This window comes from Serinus canaria, chromosome 2 (assembly GCF_022539315.1).
Source record: "Serinus canaria isolate serCan28SL12 chromosome 2, serCan2020, whole genome shotgun sequence".
In the NCBI taxonomy this organism is placed as follows: Eukaryota; Metazoa; Chordata; class Aves; order Passeriformes; family Fringillidae; genus Serinus; species Serinus canaria.
The window spans coordinates 14,913,367-14,939,685 of record NC_066315.1 but is presented as its reverse complement, the minus strand read 5'-3'; the positions used below and the strand labels follow the sequence as shown (position 1 = coordinate 14,939,685).

Genomic DNA, 26,319 nt, shown 5'->3' with positions numbered 1-26,319 from the left:
TAACAAAGAGTAAATGGTTTCCAAGAGATGATTGTAGGCTGTCAGAGCAGAAATCCATGAACTGAGAATGAACTTCAGAGAGCACAGGAATTGTTCCAGTTTGTAGAATCAAACCTTTCTTTCTAGGAGAATTCATGCATGAGCATTCACAGCTTTTTTTTGCAAGAGCTTTTAGAAGTAGGATTTCTAAAAGATCAGAATCTCTCACACCTGTTCTACATCCCCTGCCAGTTCAGTGTTGAGATGCTGAGCTCACACAACTCAGATGTGTTGGTTACGTGTTCAACATCTTAAAAAATTCAGCAGTGTTTGTGTTAACTCACAAATTCCCAAAAGTTGTGGGGTTTTTTTTGTTCAGTGGAAGTCAGTAGGATTTTTGGGACAAGTATGGAGAGGTGTACAAAAGACAGCTACTAAGAATGCTGGACCAGATCTTGCATAAAAGACAGTGACCATTGTCAAGTATTGAGCAAAAGGTTTTAGCAGGTTCAAAGCAGCCTTCTAGATCCAGGTATTACATGACAAGCATTTTGCCTTAGTTCTGTGGAATTCTCTCCTCTTTTTAGAGCAGTTCTGTCCTCTTGACACCTGATCTCAAATCATTCTGATGCATATTCCACCACATATGTTTTTATCTTGTTGAGTGACATCAACCTGATTGTGTCATTCCTTGTGATGGGAATGTCATCTTTCATGTCATCTAGTGATTCTGAGGGCAGGTTTGGATGGGGGAGTAGTGAGCAGGTAATTGGTGACAGCTTTTTAAGAAGCTTTTCTTCTGGTGGCAATAATAATAATTGTATTTTTGGGGACTCACCCATTATGTTATGGAAACAATGAATCCTATAGTCTTTCATCACCACAGTCTTGGTGTTCACCTTGAATTTCCTGGTTTTACTGATTTTAAATCAGCAGCTAGCAATTTTTTCCTTTCAAATATCATGTTTGATTTGGTTAGACATATGTATCATAGTTACCCACCTGTATCCAACCAGCAAAATAATATATATCTCTGTTTTAGCTCTTTAATCACTACTTCCATCTGAGCACATTTCTTTTTTAATTAGAATTGTGCAACATCATACATCTGCTTTGCATTTAGGACTGTAAAAATCCAGAAAGTGAAGCTCATTTGCTGTAGTTCATTTTGCAGTCATTTGTTCTTAGAGCAAGGAAAATTTCAACTACAGCAAGTGATTTGTTCTCTAAGAAACAGGATACTGTATCAAGAAAGTGATCAAGAGGAGAAAAAGTAATTATGGTTCATAAAATGTATTTTTAATTACTGTTTCATAATTATTTGAGATCTTATATAGTAATGATATAAAAATTTGTTTTATTGAATAAATACTTAGTCTTCTGTGTAATTTATGTTTTTTGAGGCTTTCTATTAGTCTGTGAAAGTAAAGCTGAAATTAATAATTAAACTTTAATAATGTAAAATTTTGCTAAGGTGTCATACTGTACATTGAACAGAATAGGCCCATGTGTGTGTCATACATCATACCTGCTTGTCTGTGACCTGTCTTCAGCTGATTACAGCCATGGCTCATGGTCTGTGGCTTTTACAGTTATCTTGATAAGACACCCCTCAGTGGTCTGCTGCTTGTCCCCTGTGGCTGATGGCTGTCCCTGGAGCTGTGGTGGCCGAGGGTGACGTAACTAACCTCTCTAATTGTCCTTGCTTTTCACAGAGCAATGTCTCATTGTGGAGACACTGACTGCTGTTGGTGCCAGATTTCTGTGATCCAGGCTGAATTATTTTATTTAGCTAGTCACTACTTTTAAATGACATTAGCTAAAAGTAAATAGTACTGAAGTCTGAAATACTTGCAGCTCCTTCACTGGGAAGCCATAACTGTTCCAGGCAAGGTTTTATGTGTGTTTTATTTTCTGCATGGAATATTTTGCCAAATTAGGAGCCCCTTGAAGTCATCATTTATGTATAGTCAATTTAATTTCTTTCAGAGATTGTAAGCAGTTGTCTCTACGTATTGCTTTTGTATTGAGTATACTTCAGTCTTTATCCAGAAAGGTTTAATGAAATTTATTCCTCCCAACTTCAGCAGCTACTGTGGCGCCAGGCATTGGACAAGGCTTGTGAGCTTGTTGTCCTCTTCTTTCAGTGGTCACTCTTCTGAGGAAACATCAAGGACAAGAGGAGAAAACACACAAAATTATGTACAGATAGGGAAGGTTTAAATTTGGCTGTAGTACTGAACTGAAGAAAGGAGAGGGGGAGGATGATTACCCCTGGAACTGAATGCCAGATGCCATAGTTCCTATGAAACATGGAGCCAAAATCTGTCTGAGCAAATGGAGGCAGCAGCTTCCTACTGCCAACCATTCATCTTGTAGGGTGCCAGGAGCAAATCTGCATTGCTAAAGCTGAGATTTGCAGCCATGAAGGTATCAGTATGGTATCATGTAATGGGATTTTGATTTTAATTTTATTTAGTAAATTACAGGGTTTGATTGTTTTTTTAACCATCGTTTCCATTAAAGAGTGTTAATACATTCTTTGAAATCAAACACTTGACTTTGAAAGCTGAGCATTCAAAAAAAGTTGGAAAATGTTGAAATGAAGATTGTTCAAACTGTTTTAATTTGTCTCTTGCGTGTATGTATAACGATAAGATCTTTAATTATATGATCACATAATTTTTTCACAGGAGGAATGCTGCCCAGAGAATAAATCAGGGGTGTTTATTAAAGGAAGCTGTTGCCTCCAGAACCCTTGCCTTAATTGCTGGAAAGCAGAGTAATTTAAGTAGAGGGCTGCAGGAATCAAAAGCATTCTCTCCAGGGCGTTTGAAAGCTCCACAGAATAACTAGATTTTACTTTCTCATTTTGAAAGAGGTTTTATGTGATTCTGGAAGGTCACTTATTTGGAAGTGGTCTCTATGCTTCTGGTTGCTGTGGCACATGGGCCAAGGTACCTGGGCTCTGGGCACAGCTGCATTTGGAATGAACACAAGTGTGCTTTGAATGTGTAAAACACTGTATGAATGCAAAGTCTTCTGAAAAGTACAGTCTGAAGTGCCCGGCACTGACGTGGCAATGCCAGGATTGCCAGAAGACTTTTCTGGGTTTTAAGCAGCCAGGTTCTAATCTGCAAAATGGAGATAGCATCATCCTACTACAGTTCAGTTAATTATATGTTTTGAAGCATTCCTTCTGAATACCATATAAAGGAATTATATAGAATGTAAAATATATAATCATATAATTGTGCAATAAATAGCTACAATATATTGCATATAAGCATATGCCATACATTCTAATATATAATATGGAATCCCATTCTGGCTAGCATCCCATAAGGGGAGCTTTGGGTGCACTGCTGGCTGAAGGGAATAAGGAATATGAGCAATCACATTGCAATCTAAACAAATGAGGCAGAAGACTACAAATACTCAGCTCACTCCATAAAACTGAGCATTCCCTTTGTATTTGCTATCACTGCAATAGAGGAGGCAAGGATCTTACTGAAAGAAAGCAGCATGTCATCATTTTGTTAAAATTATGTGTAGGTATATGAGTGCTCCTGTCATTTTAAGTGCTTGACTTTCTGCTGTGTTTGGTGGTGGGTTGCCTGGCCACCCCAAATTTGCTGAGACCTTTTAGATGCAGCTTTGGCAGTTTTATTTTCCATAAAGCATTTTGGGGAGAGGAAAGAAAAATGTTAGAACCAGATTTCTTGTTTGCTTTATTGTCTGGCCTTTTTAACATCTGATTTTTAACAAAAGAAACTGAAATCCCGAAGATCAGCTCCTTCTTTTTATAAGGAAGGAGGAGTTTTTAACTTTTCCAAAGTTGGCCCTTGAGTATAGTGAGGATGTATGGAAATGTTTCATGGTGAAGAGAGCCCTAATGAATATATCATATCTGTAATGTATTTAATGAGGAAAGAAGAAACATTTTTTCTCCATTCATCTAATTCTTGAAGACAAACTGTTTGATTATGGTTTTGTTTTCCATAAAACCTCTCTAGGTCTAATATAAGGAATACCACTTAATTTCCCAAGCTGAACAGGAAATTTATTTTTAAAAAATATAGTATTCATTATCTACATCTGTAGTTATCCCTATAAATTTTGATCTCCACTCTTAATTATCTCTTTTATGTGTGGCAAATGTAAATACGTTGCTGTTTTATATTAATAATACTCAGCATTTAAGCCTCAGAGTAAAACCCAATCAAGAGAAAAGGCTAAAATTATTTTACACTTCCTCTTGTTTTATGTCTGTTCTCACACTTTTTTAAAGTTGCATTTACCATTTCTCAGGAGAATTAATTCATAATTCTTGTCTGCTTTGGTGAGGGAATTTGTCTTCTGTATTGGTATGTCTTCTATATCACACAGTATTATAGCATCATTTGCAGTAGCTATTTTACTTTGCAAAATCAGTTAGAGGATATTAAGTGAATATCAATTTATCAATTGAAATGGACCAGATACTAGTTTTTAGGCAATTTGCCTAAATTTGCTGTTTTAGAAGATGTCAATACTATGAGTAGTGGGGAGTTACTATATTTTTCAAATAGCACTGTGTAAAATATGGAAACATTGAATGATTGTTTAAAATTGAAAAGGATTTTTTGTCATTCTCATGCATGTTTTAGATGAGACATTTTTCTCCTACACTGGAAGGAAATGAGATACTAGCCTATCTGTTCATAATTTTACTCACTTTTCCTGGTTACATGCATTTTTAAATGACTAAAATCTCTACTTTAAAAAAAAATTGAAGAGCTAACTTCAGAAGAGCAGGGGTCTGGTTTGCTATTTATCTACTTTAATAGGCAGTATTTCACATGAAAGAATCAGTGTAGCTTCTTGTGAACTAACAGTGACAGGATGCAGGTATCATAAAGTACCATGATTATGTGCCTCCCAGGTATAATTCTGATAACCACTGAAGGAGTGCTGCAGCCAAGTCTTGTTGGTTTATCCATCTGTAAATGTATTTTCTTTCTTAGACTGTATTTTGAAGCATTTTAGTAAGAAGTTCAAGCTTAGCAGTGAAGAAATAATACCAACATAGATCTGTTTCATAGTTTAACTTCAGTGTGAGTAACAAGACATTTAAACAGATTGTGGAAGTAATTTTTTCTTAATACAGTTTACTTACAGTTCCTTACATTTTAAGCTGAAATGACTGTAACTGACCTTTTGTGGCTACAAATGAAGACTGTTATAATAATAATCTGCTCACATAAGACAGAAACATGTATATAGTCATGTAATCCTTTGTCCAAAGACTTGCAATATGTTCTCCAGGCTAAGAAAGTAGAGTTATTACCTTTTCATGGTAACTGGGCAAATGTTACGTGAGATTCCCTGTCTAAGTGATCTCTGTGATTTTTCCTTTCACATTCATCCTGCTGAGTCTTTAATGGGTGTAACTACAAGAGCTTTTAGCTTGGATCAGGAGCACTGAAACCATTCTGAATTCAATCTCATTATTGTTCCCACTTGTTTCCCCATGATTCCCACAGCTGGAGTGTGGGGTGCCATTGGTTACAGGAGGAGGCAGTGGGAAGCTGGGCTGGGGGAGCACACAGTGTGTGCTCCGTGGGACCCCAAGAGCAGCTGGGCTGCCTTCTCTAAAGAGTGCTCAGCCTGGGGCCACGGGGTTTTCAGTTCCTTAATAATCATAAATGAGACATTTGGCAATGCTGGCATCCACATTGGAGTGATCCAGCTGGAATTCTGTTGCTGCACTGTGGCTTCAACTCTGGAGTTGCCTGCTGCTTTCTCTTGTGCAGCCTTATATTGGGTGTGCCCAGTGAGAGGTGGTGGGAGCCCAGGAGCTGTCGGGTGCTCCTTGTGTGCCAACATTACAGCCAGGCTGCTCACAAGGCAGTGCCACCCCCATGGGGCAAGAAGCAATAATAATGTGACTCCATGCCATCAGTTAAGAATATGTTGATCAGTATTTTGGTTTTGTCTCTCCACAGTCACCAATTATAACAATGTGGTAGAAGCAAACTCAGACTCAGATGATGAAGATAAATTGCATATAGTGGAAGAGGAAAGTGTAACGGATGCAGCAGACTGTGATGCTAGTGTGCCAGAAGATGACTTGCCAACGGACCATATAGTGTTACCAGAAAACAGTGAGAGAGAAGCCAGTACAAACACTTGTTGGGAAGATGAAGGTAAGTTCATTTCTACTGATGATACTATGTAAAGAAAAATTTCTAAAATGAAGATTCAGTAGAACTTTTTTTGGTCCCTTTATTACTGAAATAACATGTAAGATTCACAATCAAAAAAGAGGTTTTATAACATGTTTATTATACCATACTTCATGTTCTTCATTTATTATTTGAAGCAGATTCAGAGGTGCATTAATTCTGTTGGCATTGTTTAGCAGGAGCTTCCAGACTGTAGATGCAGCATTCCAAAGCCTGATTAAAGACTAGTTACTTGATCTTGGTTTTTTCAAGTCTTTGCCTGGCAGGTCTCTGCCAGAGCTCCTTGTAAGGTTCAGGATTGGCTCAGCTTGGGGAGTAAGCAGGAAACAAAAAACATGAAAAAACCAATCAGATGTTAATTTCTCTCTTTTTCCTTGTAAAACACAGGCAAAAAAAATTTTAGATTACTAGTTTTAGAATTGGCTATGTAAGTCATAATGAATCATTACTTTGAAAATACTGGAAAGAGGTAAGTGTTGCACATATTATGCAGCAGGTTTAGAAGCTGAAAATTTTAAACAGACAGGAAATGGGCCTTTTTTTACTGTGGAATCAGATACTGAGTTTCATAATATCACACAGCATGCTTACTTTTGAGCCAAATTGGGATAAATGCATAAATTAGTGGAATTAACTGTGGAATTTGGCCTTAATGCCCTGAAAGATACCAAATGTTTTTCAGCAAATCTGAACTCCAGCCACAATTCCTAACATCCACCTTTTAACAGTGGTTTAGTACACGGTGCATGACCTCACATCTAAATAAACGGAAAGCAGTCATATGGCCCCTAACTGCAGTCCAGCTGAGAGAGAGCAGCTGAGAGTTCAAAGAATAGCATCAGCTCAGCCTGTTTTTACATAGCTGCTACTGCCAAGGTATGCTGTGCTGGGAAATGAGTATTTTGGAGCTGAATTATTAGGTAGGTAATTTTCTTAGTTCTCCTGTAATATCTTTGCTGTCCTGCAGGCTTTGGAAATTGTGGTTACATTAAAGTGGGCACTGGGTAGGCTTGAACCTTCAAGCACAGGTGCAGGAAATCTGAAAAGGGGAAGGAGGAAGAGCACTGGCTCCCAGACATTTGAGATCAAGATCTCTTGGATTGGGTGTTCTCAGGAGGTGTACCCGTCACACAGCATCTCGGGCAGCGTTCTGGGGGTTTTCAGGGCTCAAGACTTGTGATGCTGTCTTTTTTGACTCCTTATGTCAAACACACCATTTTTAACCTTTAAAAATTTGTTTCCCAAAATTCTAACTTCTCTTTAATTTTAAATTCTACTGTGGTTGTAGATTTGCAATGTAAGCAATGTTCCTCTGCTTTGGAGTTTGCTAATGAAGACAGAATTTCATTGGTAGCCAGACAGAAGATTAATCAATTGCCATACAAGCTTGCTCAACAACCACAAATTTGCTCTGTAAAAATTATGTATTCTTAAGGCTCTTTTGTAGCAGTCTGGAAGGGTTTTTTTAATTTGATAGTAGGGGTTTTTAAAATAAATAATTGAAATTTCAGGCAATTGCTATATGAGAAATGTGAGACTACATTAGGTTTTATAGAGCTTTGATTTGCTAGGGTAGAATACTGTTTACTCTTTTGATAGCTTTCTTAGAAGGAAAGGTATGAGCTGAAAATCACATAATCAGTCTTGGCTGCATGTTAGAAATATGAAGAGAGAGGTACTGAATACACAATTTCTCACATATAGGGAAATGTTCTGGGGTTGATGGTGTGCAACTATCTTCAGGACAGATGATTATCTTTAGAAAAATATACTCTACAGCAGTTTCAGTAAGTTGTGTTTCATCAGTAAAGTAGTACTCAGTAGTTCTGGGTTTAGCTGAACTTGACAGAATGAGTTTTTTGCATATTTATTCTGTTCACGAATTGCCCAGAATAGAAACAACACGCATAACATTTCTGTATCAGATTAGTTTCCTTCCGTTTCCAGTCATTCTAACTGAATTTCTAAAAGACCCTAGGAACAGGTGTTTTAAATATAAGGTGTGTTTCTCAGGAGGTTTAACTGAAGCAGTCCTACAGGTTTAAAAAAGTGAACCACATGTATCCTGTACATGTTGTTGACAGTGTGCCAGCATTCACGTGTGCAATGATTCTCTAATATGATTTTCCTTTGCTTTAGTTAGTAGTAAAAACTATGCTACAAATAAAAGAAATTTTAAAAAGGCAGGAGTTTAACTTATTGTATTAATGCTCTTAAAAGAGCATTATTATGTACTAATAAGTATTTAGCAAATCTGGAGGTCTCAGGACTGGAACTAAGATATCTTTGAAAAAAGTATAAATGTGGTTTATATTTATAAGCTTTCTGGAATTCAAAAATTCCTCTAAGTCATCAAATTTTAGGTTGAGCCTATATGCTCAAAAGTGTGTGCTGGCAGTTGGTGGCATGTTTTTGATCAAAAAGCAAATAACCAGTCAATACTGCAAGCTGTAAATAGTGCTTGCTACATGAATATCAAAAAATTAGCTCTGAAGAATTTAAATTAGAAACTCTCTTGATGGGCTTTGGAATTTATTTCCTTCTCTGCAGATAAAGACTGCAGTGGAAATTTCAGTGAAGTTTGTCTTTCTGCCTACAGCCAAAATTTCCACTTTGCTAGTGGTTTCAGTTTGATCAGTTATCTTTGCCATGCAGAAATCTTTACTGTCAGCCAATGTCAGTAGTTGTCAGGCATGTTTGCTGCTAGTTAACACTGTTCCCTGTCATTTGAAAATCATCAGCATTTAACCCTGGGAAGCCCCACTGTGGCTCTGAGCAGTAGCTCATAAGCAGTGATGAGCTATAGAAGCCCAAGAACTTGTTTTACAGCTATCTGGTATGTCCAGCTGCAATACCAGGATGGATATTTATGACCTAGATGCTATTTGTGGAGACCTCTATTTAAGCTGTCATTTAGCAGGTAGCTTGAATTTCCTCTGGAACTCAGAGCTGTGACTTCTGCTTGGTGGAACTGTGTCTTAAGGTCTGTTCCCCCATCATCACATCCCACATCTCATCCCATTGTGTTGTTTCCCAGCTGGGTGATAACTGGGCTTCTGAGGGCACAATTGCAATGTTGTCTTTATTTGTGGACCATACATAGCTATAAAGATGTATATCTACTTAATATTTTTCCAATTATTAATTATTCCTACAGCATTTCCCTGTGGAAAATGGTTTCTCCCTGTCTTATATCCTACTTTTAGCTATTGGGAAGAGACTGTACCAAACAGAGGTTAGGATTATTAGAATTGAGAGGGAGTTTAACTTCACTAGATTAATCTATAATTCCATAAATTCCTTGACATTCTCTTGGGAAACATAACTTTTATTTGTACCAAAGCCAGTGGAATTTACTGGAGACCTTGTAATTTAAATTTCCAGAGTAATAACTTACTGACTGGTATTTCCCCCTTCATGTAGATCCTATTTTTTAATGGAGAAAAATCACAACCATCAAAAACCCTCCTTAAAGGAAAACAGTGGGTTTGTAATATGTTTAATTTTAAGAAATTAAATTTTGGGTTTAAATTTGCTTTGTCCAGTCATTCATCTTACAAACTCTGAACCAAGTCTGGTACCATGAGCCAAAATTTGTAGGGTTTTTAAGATGCCAGTTGAAATTAAGGTAAGATTTAAGAGTTGCAGTTTTCTTTTAAACACATTTCTTGTTTAAATTAAGAAATGTGTTTGAATTGCCACTATTTTGCAGATACTTTTGGTCCGTGGGCTTTGGTCAAAGTAGGCAGAATTAAGAAGCTTTTCCTTGAGGAAGCTGGTATTATTTGAGAACTTAAAAGTTCTCCTAGGACTTATCATCTTCCTTCCATAAAGCAGAAATTGGCTTCTTCTGTAATTAAAAAGCTGGAATGTTCTGGGCTTTTGACTTGCCAACCTAAAGGATTTTTGCTGCACTGAAGTAAAGTGAAGTAAGGCAAATAGAAGTATAAGTAATGGAAGTGTAAGAGTTGCCATTTCAGGTCAGAGCAGCTGTGCCCTAACCTTCTACATCACCTAGAAGGCTTTTTCTAGAGTGTAGGTCTGAAGCATCCAAGGCTTCCATTATGAAACTATGAAATAACATTTTAGTTTCACATCTATTGCCATAGCACAGTACTGATAAAGAGCAAAGCAAGCAATGTAGCTCTGCTATGTACTCCTGCCATGAGCCAGGTACCATCAGAAATGTACAGAAATGTCAGCAGGGGCTTTTCCTGTGGGAGCTTCCCAGTCCGTGCTAACCAATGAACCAAAATGAAGAACAACTTGGCTGTTTGTTGATTTGCACCAGAAACCTGGTGGTGCAAATTAGAGTTAAAACTTCCATGCTGCATCCTTGAGGGCTGCAGCTCAGCAGAGCTGGCAGAGCTGGGGCAGCAGGTTGGCTCCACAGCGCTGGTTCTGCAGACTCATACCGAGTATTGGAATCGATACGTGAAGCATATCTGCAGTGCACCGTTGTTCTGAAGGGGGAGCACGTGTTTAAAATCCTTTTTTTTTGTTTAATTTTTTAAGGCAATCACAGCCTTAAGTGGTTTCCAGATAATTTGCAAGAAAGAGAACACATTAGGTTGCTGTTTGCAGGCATTACCAGCAAATTATCAATCATTTCTGAAAACCGCTAATTGGAGAAAATAACATAACTGCATTTGTTTTATGATGCTCTGATTTCTGGAAATAATATTCCAGTGTATCAGATGGCTGTGTTTGTAGATGGGGTCACTTAAGTAGCTGACTCTCTATTTGCTGGTGAAAGACACTGTCCATGGCTTTACCTCTCTTCACATAATGGTCAGTGTTTAGTATTGCTTCCTTTTTAAGTTTGGTTTTCTTAAGTATGAAATGTCTTTGTGGTTCAGCTGATCACACACTGCTGAAATAATGTGCCATCCATATTTTTGAAAGAACATTGTGTTTAAATGCACTTTTGAACAATACAGAAATGGAAAGCACTGATGAAGAAATAACTCAAGTATATTAAGTTGTTGGAGTGCATGTGGCTTTTGTTGTTTTTTTGTGGGGTTTTCTTTAAATATTCATTCTTTTTGTGAAATGTGCTATTTCAGCTGGAAAAGAAAGAAAGGAAATCCTGGGGCCTGAAGCTCAGACAGATGAAATTGGATGTACAGGTATTTCATTGCTAATCTGAGTCCCTTATTTATAAAGTGCTATTGAATTTTAGTTAGGTATCATTCCAAAAGCTTTAAAATTCTCCCACCTCTGTTTATAAAAGTGCTTTGCTTTTCTGTGCTAGAGATCTTAAACTGTAAAAGCTGTTTTAGCTGAGGAAGAAAGTCTGGGCATCTTTTGGTGTCCAGGGTCCAGAGGTGTAGGTGACCAGTGACACAGAGCAGCCCTCCCTCCCAAGCACTGACCATACAGCTCCAGCAGCACCACGGCTCCAAAGGGCAGGACAAGGACTAGCAATGATCTTACATGTAGAGTCAACAGGTAGTGCTTTAAACTATGAAGAAAAATACTAAAACAGACTTAAGCTAATACTGTATTTTATTATCTACTCCTCTGTTTGGACTGATTACATAGAAAGCAAAATACAATGTGTACTTCAGTTTCAGACTCAAACAAAAACAGATGGTTTGTTATTTTTTCCATTTCTCTGCCTGACAGAAGATTAATATACATCCCATCCAACTTCTTAAAGGTTTGTGGGGGGTTTATTTAATGCCCTTACTAGATTGGTAGATAATATCAGAGTAAGTCCTATTTGAAAGCAAACCCACATCTAAACACATTGGTATGTTTTAAACTCTAGTTTCACCCATTCTTTTCAGTTCCTATAAAGTCAGTTCCTGCCACATCAGTATGGAGAGCTGCATTATTCATTGCATTACAGTCTACATGGGAGAGACTGCCTCATGTCATAAAAAGATTGTGTCAAATTGTAAATTGAGTATGTGACTTCACACTGAGAGATGAATCATAAAACTTCTCTTTCCTATTAAAAATATACCTCACATTAATAGTGGAGAACATCTGTAATGATTTAGGGTGCAGGCAGAGCTTTCACAGAATGTTCCGCCATGGTAAAAATAAACTCTATGAACAATGTATTTAGGCTAATACTTGGGATCAAATATTTATCATACAGGCATTAGGTAATATATTTAATTTATTATTGGCTAATTTTGCAATACAGTTGTTCTTTGGGTTTTTCTCTCAAGTTTTTAAGTAGGAAATGTTGAAGGTTGTTAACTAGATCTGAAGCTTTTTTGGTAACCGTTTCCAATACCACAGAACAAGCCACTCAGAGTTCAAGTTTGCTGCATTTATCTGGCCAGGTTTTTACTGAGTTTAAATATCTTCTGAGTCTGTGCTAATGAACAGCTATAAATAACATGAAAAATTGTGTCTTGAAGGCTACAAATGTACTTTTGCAAACACAGGAGCCAAGATGGTAAAAAGACCTTCCAACTACAAGGCCTAAATAATTGTTAATGTTGTATTTAAGATTTTTAGGGAAGTTGAGAAGAACAGCTAAATCTGAAATAATAAAATGCACTGATTTAGGCAAACTGTGTTTAGTCAAGTTTTTAAATATCATTATGCTACCAGTTCTTCCAAAACATGGCATAATCTGGCATCTTAAAGGACTTGACCTATGCTAGTATCTGGAAAGAGTTTTTAAATACTTGGCTAGAGGGAGATTTGGCAATGTGAATTACTGAATCTCATTTATGTTCTTTTTGAACTTAACTTTGTATCTTGTGTCTTGTTTTTCACACTTAGTAAAAGAAGATGAATGTGATTCTGATGCAGAGAATGAGCAAAACCATGACCCTAATGTTGAAGAATTCCTCCAACAAGAAGATACAGCTGTTATCTACCCTGAAGCACCTGAGGAGGACCAGAGGCAAGGCACACCAGAAGCTAGTGGTCAGGACGAAAATGGTAAATATGTCATCAGTTCAGTTCTTATGGAATCAGTTGTACTCATTCCTTGACCCAAAACTTCCGATGAGCTTAAGAAGACACCAGTGCATATACATGCAACTATGGAGGAAAAAAAATCTTAGTTAAATAATTATAAAAGGATAGGATCATCATGCAAAAAACATTGCCATTCCATTTTGCAAACAAGACATGCACTGGGATTCACTTGTATGAGTACCTAAATGATAACCTAGTCATTGAAAAGTTCATGCTTTCATAAATCTATTCAACATTCTAATATGAAAGAACAGAATTTCAATTTCTTCAGAATTTTATTTTTATTTATTAAATAAAATAGAAGTAAAGCAAAATAGTACAATTTTTTATAAGAATAAATTAAGGAGAGTTATAACATATTTCTTTCCTTTTTTATATTTCTAAACAAAGTTCCCAATAGGACCTATTAGATAGAATTTCTTTTATGGGGTAGCCAGTCTATGACAGCCTTTTGGGTTTTTTTGCCTGAAAGGACAGCAGCAGAGAAAAAAGAAGCATTGTTCATACAAAAATGTTTATGTGAAAAAAATAATGACCTGTTGTTATTTTTAAGTAGATATAGTTTTTTTTCCTCTGAAAAAGTTTCATGCTTAAGGTGTTCTGTGTGAGACAAGAGGTTACACTTTGTTCATTTCTTCGTCAAAAAATATTTGAAGACAAATGCTGTTGAGATTGATTTTGCAATCTATGTGTTTTCTCAAGTGTTCAGCTTAGATAGCTTGTGTCAGTTGGAGTATTTATGATTTTTCAAGAAAAGGGAACAGCCTACATAAGTGATTAGGAGTTATGTTCTAGTTGTTTTAAGAAATTAATATAACTGAGCAGATAGATGTAAAGATAACCTTTTTGTTCTTCTCCTCCAGAGATTTTATGCTATTGCAGATTTTACTTTAAAAAGTGCATTCATTAATTTAAGATTTTAATATGTGGTTGCAGTGGCACATATTGTCAAGTTAGTTTTACAGACTTGTCATATGATTTCCATGTAATCATTAAAAATACATATTTGTATTAATCATTTAAATTGGACCTATAACTCCCAGTAACTTCACTGAGAAGTATTGTGAAGATCACAATGCTGAATACTAGTGTTTAGTGTTTTAATCATTTTGGAACAGAAAATGCCAAAAATATAGTGACATTTGGTAAAGATGCATGCTTCCAAACTGGGAAAGTAGACAAGAGAAACAACAGAATCAGAGTTTTTTGTGATTTTGGAAAACGGTTTTCATTTCTTCATTTCCTCCAATGGAAATAGAATTTAAGTTAACGTGCTTCTGACATTTCCACTGAGTTGTGTTTGTGCTGAAATGGAGTATTCTTTATGTCAGATGAGTTGAATTATAGATGGTAAAAAGAGAATTGAAAAGAAGTATACTTGGTCTACACTTGTGGGGATGGCTTTCTTTTTGGACAACTCAGCTAAACCAGGAAAAGCAAAAATGGATAGTACAACAAAACAATTCCTGTGAATAGGGATTATTTTGATTGTTGCTATAACAAGTGTAAAAGAACCTATATGACAGAAAAAGTGGTGATTTTTAGTAATAAAGGAAAGTGGTCTGATTGCTTTTCACTGTTGCAAGATTAATGGCACATTCAGTAAAAATTAAGTTAGTAAATTCCATACAAACAGAATGAATTGCTACTTCATAGAACATATTACCAAACTGTGGTGATAACTGCTGGAAGAGGTCATGAAGGTAAATAATTCAGAAGTACTTTCTAAAGTACTGCTTCATTTAATAAGCATTAATAATTCTTACAGTTCTGAAACTTAAAATGACAGCATGTACAAATGTGCCCTTTGTGCGTCAGAGCATAAAATGTTAATCAGTAAAGACCTTGCACCTTTCTCCTGCTCAGCACAGTGCATAGGTGCATCATTGCAACACTTGCTTCCTGTTTGACTTGAAGCAAGGAAGAGTAGCATGGTCATTGGAGGATATCACAGCTATAAATTGATGTTTTGATCAAATACAGCAAACCCTACATTTATTTGAACATACCTTTATTGATAAGTTTATAAAGTATTTTATTCAGTCCTTTAAAGATTAATTTTTCAAGGATAGAATGAGTTACTGTGTGGAGGGCTAAACATATGCTGGTAAGAAGGAATGGAGCTAAAACTTCCTAAATGGTGACTTCTTCAAATAGACATGTGAAATTAATATTTATCTTCAATCTGGTTTCACTTTTCCCTATACTAATACGGAAGTACTTAATGAAAGCCAGCAAAATAGATTCCATAGATCACATTAGACTCATATATATGGCCACACATTTGATCCCTCTATTTTCTGTCCTGCAGACAGTATATCCTACTAACACGTACATATCTGTGAATCATAGAATGGTTGGTGTTGGACAAGACTTTTAAAGGTTCTCTAGGTCCCACCCCACTGAAATGAGCTGGGACATCTTCAACTTTATCGTGTTGCTCAGAACCCTGTCCAAGCTGGTCTTGAATATTCCAGAAATGGGACATTTGCCACCCCTCTAGGCAATCTGTTGAAGTATTTTACCACCCTTATCATGAAAACTTTCTTCTTTATACCTAGTCTCCATCTACTGTCTTTTGGTTTAAAACCATTCCTCCTTGTCCCATCAGCATATTGTGCTGACTCTCTCCAAGGTACATTGGGGCAATTGTACCGTAGTGTGGGAGGTTGCATAATACATGTGGAAAAAATGTAAATTATCACGAGTCCTTCTCTAAAACAAATGGAGCTTCCAGCAGCTTCCTGTTCTCTTACAATAATCAGTGCAAATGTAAAGCTTGTCTGTTGCAGGTAGTAAGTTTGGCACTTGTTTATTTAAGCGTGGTGCATTGTGTGCCCTGCGTAGGAACACCTGACGCCTTTTCCCAGCTGCTCACGTGCCCGTACTGCGACCGAGGGTACAAGCGTTTCACCTCTCTGAAGGAACACATCAAATACCGCCATGAAAAGAACGAAGATAACTTCAGCTGCTCCTTGTGCAGTTACACATTTGCGTACAGAACGCAGCTTGACCGCCACATGACATCACACAAATCAGGAAGAGACCCAGTAAGTGGCATTTGAATGATGGTTCTTGTCCTCTGCAGCAAGGCTGTGGTTTGTTATGTGGGCAGAAATGTGCAGAGTGGGTAAACTGATCACAGCAGATCATCTGTGTGCTGATGGTCCAGGCCCAGAGAACACACTCAGGCTTGCTGCTCAAGTCAGGCTTTTTCTGTAGCTGTCAAAGGCTGAGATCTCAATTCCTCTTTTCATTCATCTAGGCAGTAGGGTTGTTTTCAGAAGTGCTTTATTACATTTATAGGTAATTTGTTGGTTTTTTCTGTTCATTGGCTACCATTGCATAAAAATTATTACTTAAATCTAATTTCAAGCCTTTAATGAAACATTTCCTTCTTTTTTTCATAAGTCCTGTTTGAATAATTCACAATTTACATTTTTGCCCTTAAGAAACAAACCATTGTGTTGCTTGAACTGTGAGGTACAGTTTTTAAATGCAGTTTATGCTGTAAGACAATATACAAATAATTAGTGTTTAAAATATGGTGTTAAATTTGTGAAATATGGTGTTAAGTACTAAATTAAGCAGCAGATAAGACTAAAGATGTTATGAGCTTGTTTTCTCTGGTTCATGGGCTGACCTGAGGGCATGGGTCCCTGGAATGTCTTCCATGAGTTAACCATCTGATCATAACCATCAGAAGATCCTGAGTCTCTGTTCTCCCCTCCCTCTTTTTCTTTTCTTTTTTTATCCCCACAATGTCCCATCATCCATCCCCAGCACATGCTTCTCAGAGTCACTCTGAGGCTCAAGAACCAACTGCAACAGTCAGGAATTATCCAGAGGAAAAAAATGCAGATTTTCCACCACCAAGTTAAAGAGGCTGGGAGATGTTTCCTTCAGAGAACAAACTAGAAAGATTCATACCCTCCAGAAATGAAACAGGAGACAGATATAACCGAAAAATGCAAAACCAAATGTAAAAGTAAAGGTACTTCCAACATTTCTGGTAGCACCAGCCCAACAAGCTGTAGCCCAGAGTAAAGGAAGATGCTTTACTTTAGGAAACCAGAGTAAAGGAGATGCTTTTTTACACATTGGCTGTTAACCTCTATCCTACAAAGTATCAACAAGTCCAACAATCTAACAGGGTTAAAAATTTATTATACATTTTCATACACAAGTGTTCTCACTCACAGGTCAATTAAATTGGTACAAAAAGTATCAGCCATCCTGCTGCAAGGATTTTATTGTCTCACAAGCTTTGGAATAACCTCACCAGCATATTCTGGTGTGGCAGTTCTTTTTTACTCAAATATGCTTCCCATGAGAAATTGATTTCTGTTTCGCTTCCTTTTTGGCTTGGCTTGCACTTTAAAAGTTACTTTCATCTTACATACATGTTATATTTCTAGCTATAAAATCTATGAATGGTATTTATATAATGCTTTTCTTGTGGGCTACCACATTTGCTTTCAGTCTTTTCAGTTACAAGCCTAAAACCATAAGAATAAGGTAGTTGGGAGAGATAGAAGCCATACTTGCATGCAGTTTGAATGAAAAAAAAAAAAATACTGAGTGAGTAAACACTCAGAAGAGTGCTAAACACTCAGAAGAATTGCTAAAAAAAATAGTTTAAACTGTATTCCCACAAAAATGTTTTAATGGATTTATACTTTGAAGGCACAATTGTATTTGTTTAATGTTGTTTCTATGGAGTATCTGGATCTCAGTGTTACACCCGTGAAAGTGTGTTCTTTTCTCTCAAGCCATAGCCAGAATTAAAATTACAATGGTTTAGTTACTTGGTAGATGTGAAATACCTGTTTGTTTATGTTATTATTGCAAAGTTGTCATGTCTTGAAAATTGGCTGCATATAAATGATTACATCATTTGAGTAATGGAAAATTTTGTCATTAGTAAAGTATAGACCTCCTGGCTGTGCATCTTCAACAGCTGCATGTTTAAAACTTGATGTCTTATTCTTAAAGAACTTCACCTGACCATAGATTGTTTGGATAACTTTGTTAGCTGGAAATGTCCATCATGTGACAATCTTGTCATTGTTCTGTACAAAGAAGCAAGGAGCAAAAATAAAATCTAGCTTAGTGAAGGCAGTGGAAGGGGTACCTGCACACTGAGCCTCCTTTTGAGCTGGGGGAGGTATACAAAACTTCTGCTCCTGCTCCAGCAGAGAGCTGAGAGCCATCCTGCACCTTCTTCTTCTTTCCTGCCTCCTCCCTCTGCTCCTCACAGCACCCTTGGCTGTTTCTACACCACTCACAGTTGGTAGGAGGTGATGCTGTATGTGTTGTCTGCCTTCACATGTGAAGCACCAAAAGGGATGTTGAAGTGTGAAAAAGTATGTCTTAGATTTGTTTTAATTTTTTTCTCATCAATTTATGAAGCACCTGTAGGTAGTTTCAGAATTTCAGTGTCGTGCACATGGCTGAGAAATAGCAGTTCTTGGAAACCATGGTCAAATCATCTGTGAAAACCCCTGATATACCTGTAATTCCTGTCTTCCAAATTACTTTGGAGGATTGTCATTAATTAGTTTTGTTCTCTGGTGTGAGAGGGGTGGCTTTCAGTCCTAAGCACAGTAAACATTTGGTTCAGGGATGTATTAGTGGCTAGTTACAGACCTTAATGCTGGTGTTTCTTCTTTCAGTACTTGAAGGAGTGCAGAAGAATATTCTTTGAATGTTGCAGTTAATTCTTTAATGAGCAGAAAATAGCAATTATGTACAGTGTATTAGAAATGTATCACATATCTCAGGCACAAACTAATGTGGCTGTAACAGTGCTGAGATGGGGAAAATCATTTGAATCTGAGAAAATGAAGGTGAAAGTATTACAGGTGGTACTTTGGAGAAGTGTTACGATTTCTCAGTTACATTTAAACAAGGTCCTTCAAAGTAATTCTGAACAGTATTATGAGAGACAACAAGAAAACTGAACAGAGAGTTACAAATATAAGAAGCTAAGGCAAAATAGATTTGGAAACACTACCTAGCAGAAAGCTTAAAGCACCTTACAGCTATGACCAGGAAAACAGGAAAACTCATTAAAGTTTTCATAAGTGGAGTGTGGACTTCCATGCCTTAGAAATAGAACATTAGATTTTAAAAGACTGGAGCAGAAACATTTCTGACAGATTGAATACATGCACTGATACTTAGTATGAATATTTATGTAGTCCAGGACCTGCAGTAACTGTATATATCCTGAGTTCTGTTAGCTTGTATAATTCAAGACAAACGGTAGTAACTGATTCTCAGCAGGCTTAAGTAAATCCTGACACTGTCCTCTAGACTCATTGCAGTTGGATCATTTAAAGTGAAATGCAGTGAGTCAGCCACAGTCTTCTAGAACATCATCTTCAAGGGGCTTAGTTAAGCAGAGCTGAAAAGGCATGTGAACTAGCAAAAGACAGCTGACAAACCTGCTGGGTTTGTCCAAATCTGGGAATGAGGGTCAGGCGCTAATCGGGATAAACTCAAGTGGAGACCTCACTGCAGAGCCCAGGGGGAGGCAGGAAGCTGCTCACCCTGAGCAGGGTGTGAGCAGTATCTGCTGAGAGGTAAAATCTGCAGCTTAACCAACTGCTTCTCCCAGGGGAACTGTTGAATTAGAGTATGTGGAAGTAATTTAGATGATCTTATTTCAATTTGTCCTCTGTTAAAGGGGGACAGGGAGTAGAACAGGAAGGGTTGATAATTTGGACAGCATATCTCATAGCAGAGAGTTCAGACTTTTATCCAGTAATCTGCAAAGCCACAGGTTCTTCAGATCTGCAGGCATGTCTCACAGCAGGGTCACCATCCTGTGTTTTATCCATCTCTGCTTCTCCAGCACAGTTCTCAGCCCCCAGTTGTTGTGTCTATGCTCAGGAAGAGCCCTAGCACCCGGTGAGCATCTGCTCCCAGTGCTGCCAAGCACAGCAGGCCAGGGCCAGGGGTTCCCCCCATGCTTTCACACCAGAGGCAGCTGATCCACACCTGCTGTCGATGGTGGGCAGCCTATTTGTCCCTGGAGTCCATGGACTCTGTTCATGAAAATGCTTGCCCCAGTTACCAAAAAATTTGCCGTGCATCCCAATAATGATAGAGTATCTCTTTGCTAAATTTAAAAAGGAGCTCTATTTAAAAAGGAGCTGCTGGGTTTTTCTAATAAACAAGTTTATTGAACAGAAAAATTCATAGTTCCTCTGCTTTATGTTGGTAATTAAGCTGTTTCAACTTTAAAAGAGCATGTAATTTTTGTCCTTAAAAATACACATTCATAGATTTATACAGTTTGTGATAAAATTACAAATCTTGAACATATGTGTCACGTATATACTACATGTATTTACATGTCTGTCTTCGCTTTTGCTTTTTTTTAAACTAGTATAACAAGAGACAAAAACAATTTATAACTTACCAATAAATGCTCTCAAAAGGCAAAATCTAACAAAAATAATCACAGAGCTTCAGTGCAAATGGTGAAGAGGTTTGGTGTCTTGTACTTGGGAAACCCCTCCGTATTTTTATTTGTTTTGGTTTGGTTTCTCACATTTCTTTTGCAAATTATTGTGACCAGGAGTACCTTTATTGTCACTAAGCTACCTTCTCTTGAGCAGTCCTGTGGCATCATTATATAGAGGGATCCAAGGCCAACAGTAAGCCCTGGAAGCATGTAAATGGAAAAATCAAGTCAACCGATTAAAGTTTAAACAGGTTTCTATAGACTTTAATGTTTTTCTATCCTGCATGAAATATTCTGTGGGTAATGGGCTTGGGGTTTTTCCCTGATGGTTTTGCTTTCACAAGTAGAACTAGCATTCATCCTGGAACTTCCTACTAACATGTCAGTGTAAGCTTCACCTGAATTTAGGAGAAGGGGCAACTATATTTTGAGCTTGTTTTGTTTCTTTCTCTTTACTGTATCAGATTTATTCAGAAGAAATTTGTGCTTCAGTTTTTACCTGATTTGTAATTTGTTTCCTTTTTCCATATCACCTTCAGTCTCTTACAATTATGGTTGATTCTTTTTGGGTTTGTATGGCTTTTTCTATGTTGCAATGTGAAAATAGAAGGTGTTTCTGCAAGATGCTGTCCTGTACAATAATTAAGACTTCTTTCTTACAGAGACATGTGACGCAGTCCAGTGGTAATCGAAAATTCAAGTGCACTGAATGTGGAAAAGCTTTTAAATATAAACATCACCTAAAGGAGCACCTACGAATCCACAGTGGTAAATAAATCAAGCATTGAATTGAGTACTAATGTTGCCATTTCTGCCCTTTATAACTTTGATGTAATAGCAGTCTTGTAAGTCTAAATACTAGTTTTAGTTTTAAAATACTAGTGTTTCCCATATATTTTTCCGTCTGCAATACTACAAGCACTGACTGCAGCCTTCAGCTCTGTGCAGGGAATATGTAGAAAAACTCAAGAGGATTTACAGTTGCAGCCTAATCTCTTACAATTAAGGAAAACTTGACTTGTCACAGAAGAAATGGGGACATCTTTCTGGTCCTTTGCACTTGTCTGTTTTTCTTCAATGTTTGCAGATCATTCAGTGTGTTACAAGCCTTGCTAGAGAATTTTAATTGATAATAATCAGGACATAAGAACTGAGTGTTCCTCCTGCGGCTGTAATTGGCATCATTCAAGATTAGTCATACTAAAGTAGACTCAGGACACAATTTATTGGATAAGTTATAAGAAATCTTATATAAGAAGTTAGAAGTTAGTGGTGGTACTACTTTAATGAAGTTCAATGAAATCTGTAATTGTTAAATAGAGAAATACTTGAACACATGATTGTGTGGGCTCCATCCTATATCTAGTGGATCACAAGCTTATTAAAGGAGCCTTGGCTCAGAGCTATACTCTTACTGTTCAATTCACTAGATAAGATTTTTTTCCTCCCTAGAACTCTTTGAGAGGTCATTATGATGTATTTGTTCTGGTAATTATTGTTTGATGAAGTTATGCTGTAACCTGGTTAACTGTTGCATATGCCTTTTCTCTTTTTTTTTTTATTTTTCTTCTGTTTAGGAGAGAAGCCATATGAGTGCCCAAACTGCAAGAAACGTTTTTCCCATTCTGGTTCATACAGTTCACACATAAGCAGTAAGAAGTGTATTGGTTTGATGCCCGTGAATGGTCGAGCCCGGTCAGGGCTCAAGATGTCTCAGTGCTCCTCCCCTTCCCTTTCTGCATCACCAGGTAGCCCAGCAAGACCACAGATACGACAAAAGATAGAAAATAAACCCTTGCAAGAGCAGCTTCCTCTTAACCAAATTAAAACTGAACCTGTGGATTATGAATTCAAGCCCATAGTGGTTGCTTCAGGAATTAATTGTTCAACCCCTTTGCAAAATGGGGTTTTTAGTGGTGGTAGCCCGTTGCAGGCAACCAGTTCTCCTCAGGGTGTGGTGCAAGCTGTTGTTCTACCAACAGTAGGTCTGGTGTCTCCCATAAGCATCAATTTAAGTGACATTCAAAATGTACTAAAAGTGGCAGTGGATGGTAACGTAATAAGGCAAGTACTGGAAAACAATCATGCTAATCTTGCATCCAAAGAACAAGAAACAATCAACAATGCATCTATACAACAAGCTGGCCATTCCCTCATTTCAGCTATCAGTCTTCCTTTGGTTGACCAAGATGGGACAACCAAAATTATCATCAACTACAGCTTGGAGCAGCCAAGTCAACTTCAGGTTGTTCCACAAAATCTAAAAAAAGAAAACTCTGTTCCTGCAAATAGTTGCAAAAATGAGAAATTACCACAAGATCTCACAGTGAAGTCTGAGAAAGATAAGAACTTTGAAGGAGAGACCAACGATAGCACTTGTCTTCTTTGTGATGACTGTCCAGGAGATCTTAATGCACTTCAAGAATTAAAGCACTATGAAACAAAAAGCCCTCCTCAGCTTCCCCAGCCCAGTGGAGCAGAAGCTGAGAAACCCGAGTCCCCTGTCCCATCAGAAACCGGGGAGAACAACTTGTCTCCTGGTCAGCCACCTTTAAAGAACCTTCTGTCGCTCCTAAAAGCGTATTATGCATTAAATGCACAACCAAGTGCAGAAGAGCTTTCAAAAATAGCAGATTCTGTAAACCTACCACTGGATGTGGTAAAAAAGTGGTTTGAAAAAATGCAAGCTGGACAGATTTCTGTGCAGTCTTCTGGACCATCTTCTCCTGAACAAGTTAAATTAAGCAGCCCCGCAGACAGCGATGATCAAGCAGCAACTTCAAATGTGAGCGAACCCCAGAACAGCACAAATAACTCACAAAATCCTGTCAGTACAACGAAATCTCAAACTTTACCAGGGGCTTCAGCTCTGAATGGTTCACACAGTAGCACGCCATCTGCATCACCACTAAACCTTTCTTCATCAAGAAATTCACAGGGTTACACGTACACGGCAGAGGGTGTACAGGAAGAGCCACAAATAGAACCTCTTGACCTTTCGCTACCAAAGCAACATGGAGAACTGTTGGAAAGATCTACCATAACTAGTGTTTACCAGAACAGTGTTTATTCTGTCCAAGAAGAACCTTTGAACTTAACTTGTGCAAAAAAAGAACCACAAAAGGACAACAGTGTTACAGACTCTGATCCTATTGTAAATGTAATCCCACCAAGTGCCAATCCCATAAATATTGCTATACCTACAGTCACTGCCCAGTTACCTACAATTGTTGCCATTGCTGACCAGAACAGTGTTCCCTGCTTGAGAGCTCTCGCTGCCAATAAGCAAACCATTTTGATTCCACAGGTGGCTTATACATACTCTACTACAGTTAGTCCTGCAGTTCATGAGACACCACCAAAACAGAGCCAAGCCAATGGAAATCAGGTACTTCGGTCCCCATATTCCTACATGATGTACGTATGATGTATTCCATCTGTATCTCTGCTGAACTAACAGAAAGCTATCAAGGTGAACTAAATAAAAATATAAATACAAGCTATCAGGCTTATTTGACTTGATTGTAAATAGGTAATGGATATTACTGTTGTGCCCTCTGCAAAGCTAGTTAGCTCAGGCAGCTTGAGTCCAGACCAATGGAAACTGTTGTGCGTGGAAAACTCAGTTATTCTCTGTATTTAATCTTCCAGGGCATTAGTACTCAATATTTTAAAGACTATCTAATGCTCCTGATCTAAAAGCAAAATAAAAACATGGCTTTTTTCTTTTGCTGGCTCTGTATCTCCTCTTTCCCCATAATCAGAAAATAAACTCTTTGGAACTTCTGGTTACTCCTTTTGTGCTGCTCTGCTTCCTTGGTTTGCAGAGTAGCTGAATTCATCCTACACCGTAATGTCACTTTAAACAAAATGCAGATGCATTCTCAATTGAAAGTCAGGGAGATATTTATCTTCATCTGCCATTCCTGTATCCCGGCTTGTTCCTCCCTGGGTATATCCAGATGGGATATAATTGGTGTCAGTCCTCCTGAGAATCACCTGTGAACATTAAGGTGGGGACAGGGCAGAACAGGAAAATGGCTGAGTGTTTCTACTTAAATCTTAGAAATTGGTGGTCTAGCATTTTATTCAGGCTGCTGTATTGCCAGAGACTGAGGAACCTTGAAGAGTTGCAAGGCTGCTTAAAAAGTTAAAAGTTTGAGGCTAACATGTAGGGCTGATGTCAGTAGAAAATACTGTGCTTTTACAGGGAAGCTTTAGCACTTAAAATGCTTAGAAATGCACAACAGTTATATTTTTGAAAAAATTTACTAATGACAGTACTTGAAGTCCTCTAAATTTTGGGTTAAATAATATTTGTGGTAATTTCATGAGGAAGATGGTAGTCAAATATGCAAATTTGAATGATAATTTAAATAGCTTTTTTGTGAAAACTTCAGCAAAAACAGTCTTTTAACTTCATAAAATCTGTGAGGCCGAAAAAGGTAGGTGACCAGCATTAGCTGAAAAATGCACTTAGGTGGCTCTTCCCACTTACTGAAGTGCTTTACAGGTCTGTCATATTGCATTTATTTTATGGGTCCTAAAATATGGAGTGCCAGCATACCTTAGACCTGGCCAACAGTCATATTTGGATGTGAATAAAACCAGTCCCAGTGAGGAAATCTGCATCTGGATGGTGGCAGGGACTGCAAAGCAGAACAATGCAGTAAAGGATTTTTTTGGCTCTAGAAGTCTAAACAATTTTGTTTGGCTATTTATGGAATTGAATGGGAATAGCAGCTTCAGTTTGTGTGGGTGACTTCTTTTATTGGAGTTAACTTATTTTTGTAATTTTTCTGAAGGATGAAAGGCAAGACACTAGCTCAGAAGGAATATCCAATTTAGAAGATCAAAATGATTCTGATTCAACACCCCCAAAGAAAAAAATGAGAAAGACAGAAAATGGGATGTATGCATGTGATTTATGTGACAAAATATTCCAGAAGAGCAGCTCATTATTGAGACATAAGTATGAACACACAGGTATGTACTAGGAAAAGACTTTTCTGATTGTTATTTCTTTAGTAACATGTAACTGGTAATCTCAACTGGAACCCAGTTCTCAGGCAGTGCTGGGAAGTGTATCAGTCTTTACTGCCTGTGCTAAGCTTTCTTTAGAAACCCCTGGTTTTGTATATTTGTTTGACAGAACAGCAATTCTGTCTTTCTTTAAACTTGTTTGACCTAAACCCTACATAGAAAAAGAGTAGTTTTAGCATCTGGCTTGTGGATAATCATCTGTGAGCTGCAGCCTATAAATGAGGATATATTACTTCTAATTTACCTTGCCTGGTTATAAATTTTGAAAAAATTAAAAATAAAAGCTGGGGGGAAAAAAGGATTGTGTTTGTATTTGATACTGTGCATGAAAAGCAGCATGCCTGTCTGGCATGAAGGATTTTCCAATTGAGCCACATTTATAATGCCCTGAAGTTAACAGCTTCAGCTATTCATTAGACATAGAATATAACTGCTAATGAACGCCCTTTTGGCTTTGATTTTTATTTTTAATTTCTCATAGTTGTTCCTTTTGGCTCTAGTTCTGGTATCTTTAGGATTTTTTTACTACCTCTTGCTCTCTTATTTCTCCTGTGATGTCTTAAAGTAAGAATTCTTTTTTTTTTATTGATTAGGTGCCAAAATATATTGGGTTTTGTATTATAGATTCCTTTCTTGCTGGCTCTGTTA

The 26,319-nt window shown here is 37.5% G+C and overlaps 1 protein-coding gene across 3 annotated transcripts in view; it reads left to right on the top strand.

Moving 5' to 3' along the window:
- ZEB1 (zinc finger E-box binding homeobox 1) overlaps positions 1 to 26,319 on the top strand; it is a 120,031-nt gene that overhangs the window by 89,828 nt on the left and 3,884 nt on the right. For 2 of the 3 annotated variants that reach the window (XM_030237264.2, XM_050970867.1), the window contains exons 2-8: positions 5,967 to 6,167; positions 11,273 to 11,335; positions 12,954 to 13,115; positions 16,002 to 16,204; positions 21,291 to 21,396; positions 22,206 to 24,016; positions 25,434 to 25,614. In XM_030237264.2, the coding sequence (XP_030093124.1) occupies positions 5,967 to 6,167; positions 11,273 to 11,335; positions 12,954 to 13,115; positions 16,002 to 16,204; positions 21,291 to 21,396; positions 22,206 to 24,016; positions 25,434 to 25,614 (2,727 nt within the window). The remainder of the gene's footprint in view (positions 1 to 5,966; positions 6,168 to 11,272; positions 11,336 to 12,953; positions 13,116 to 16,001; positions 16,205 to 21,290; positions 21,397 to 22,205; positions 24,017 to 25,433; positions 25,615 to 26,319) is intronic. The other variant, XM_030237305.2, reaches the window with a different exon arrangement.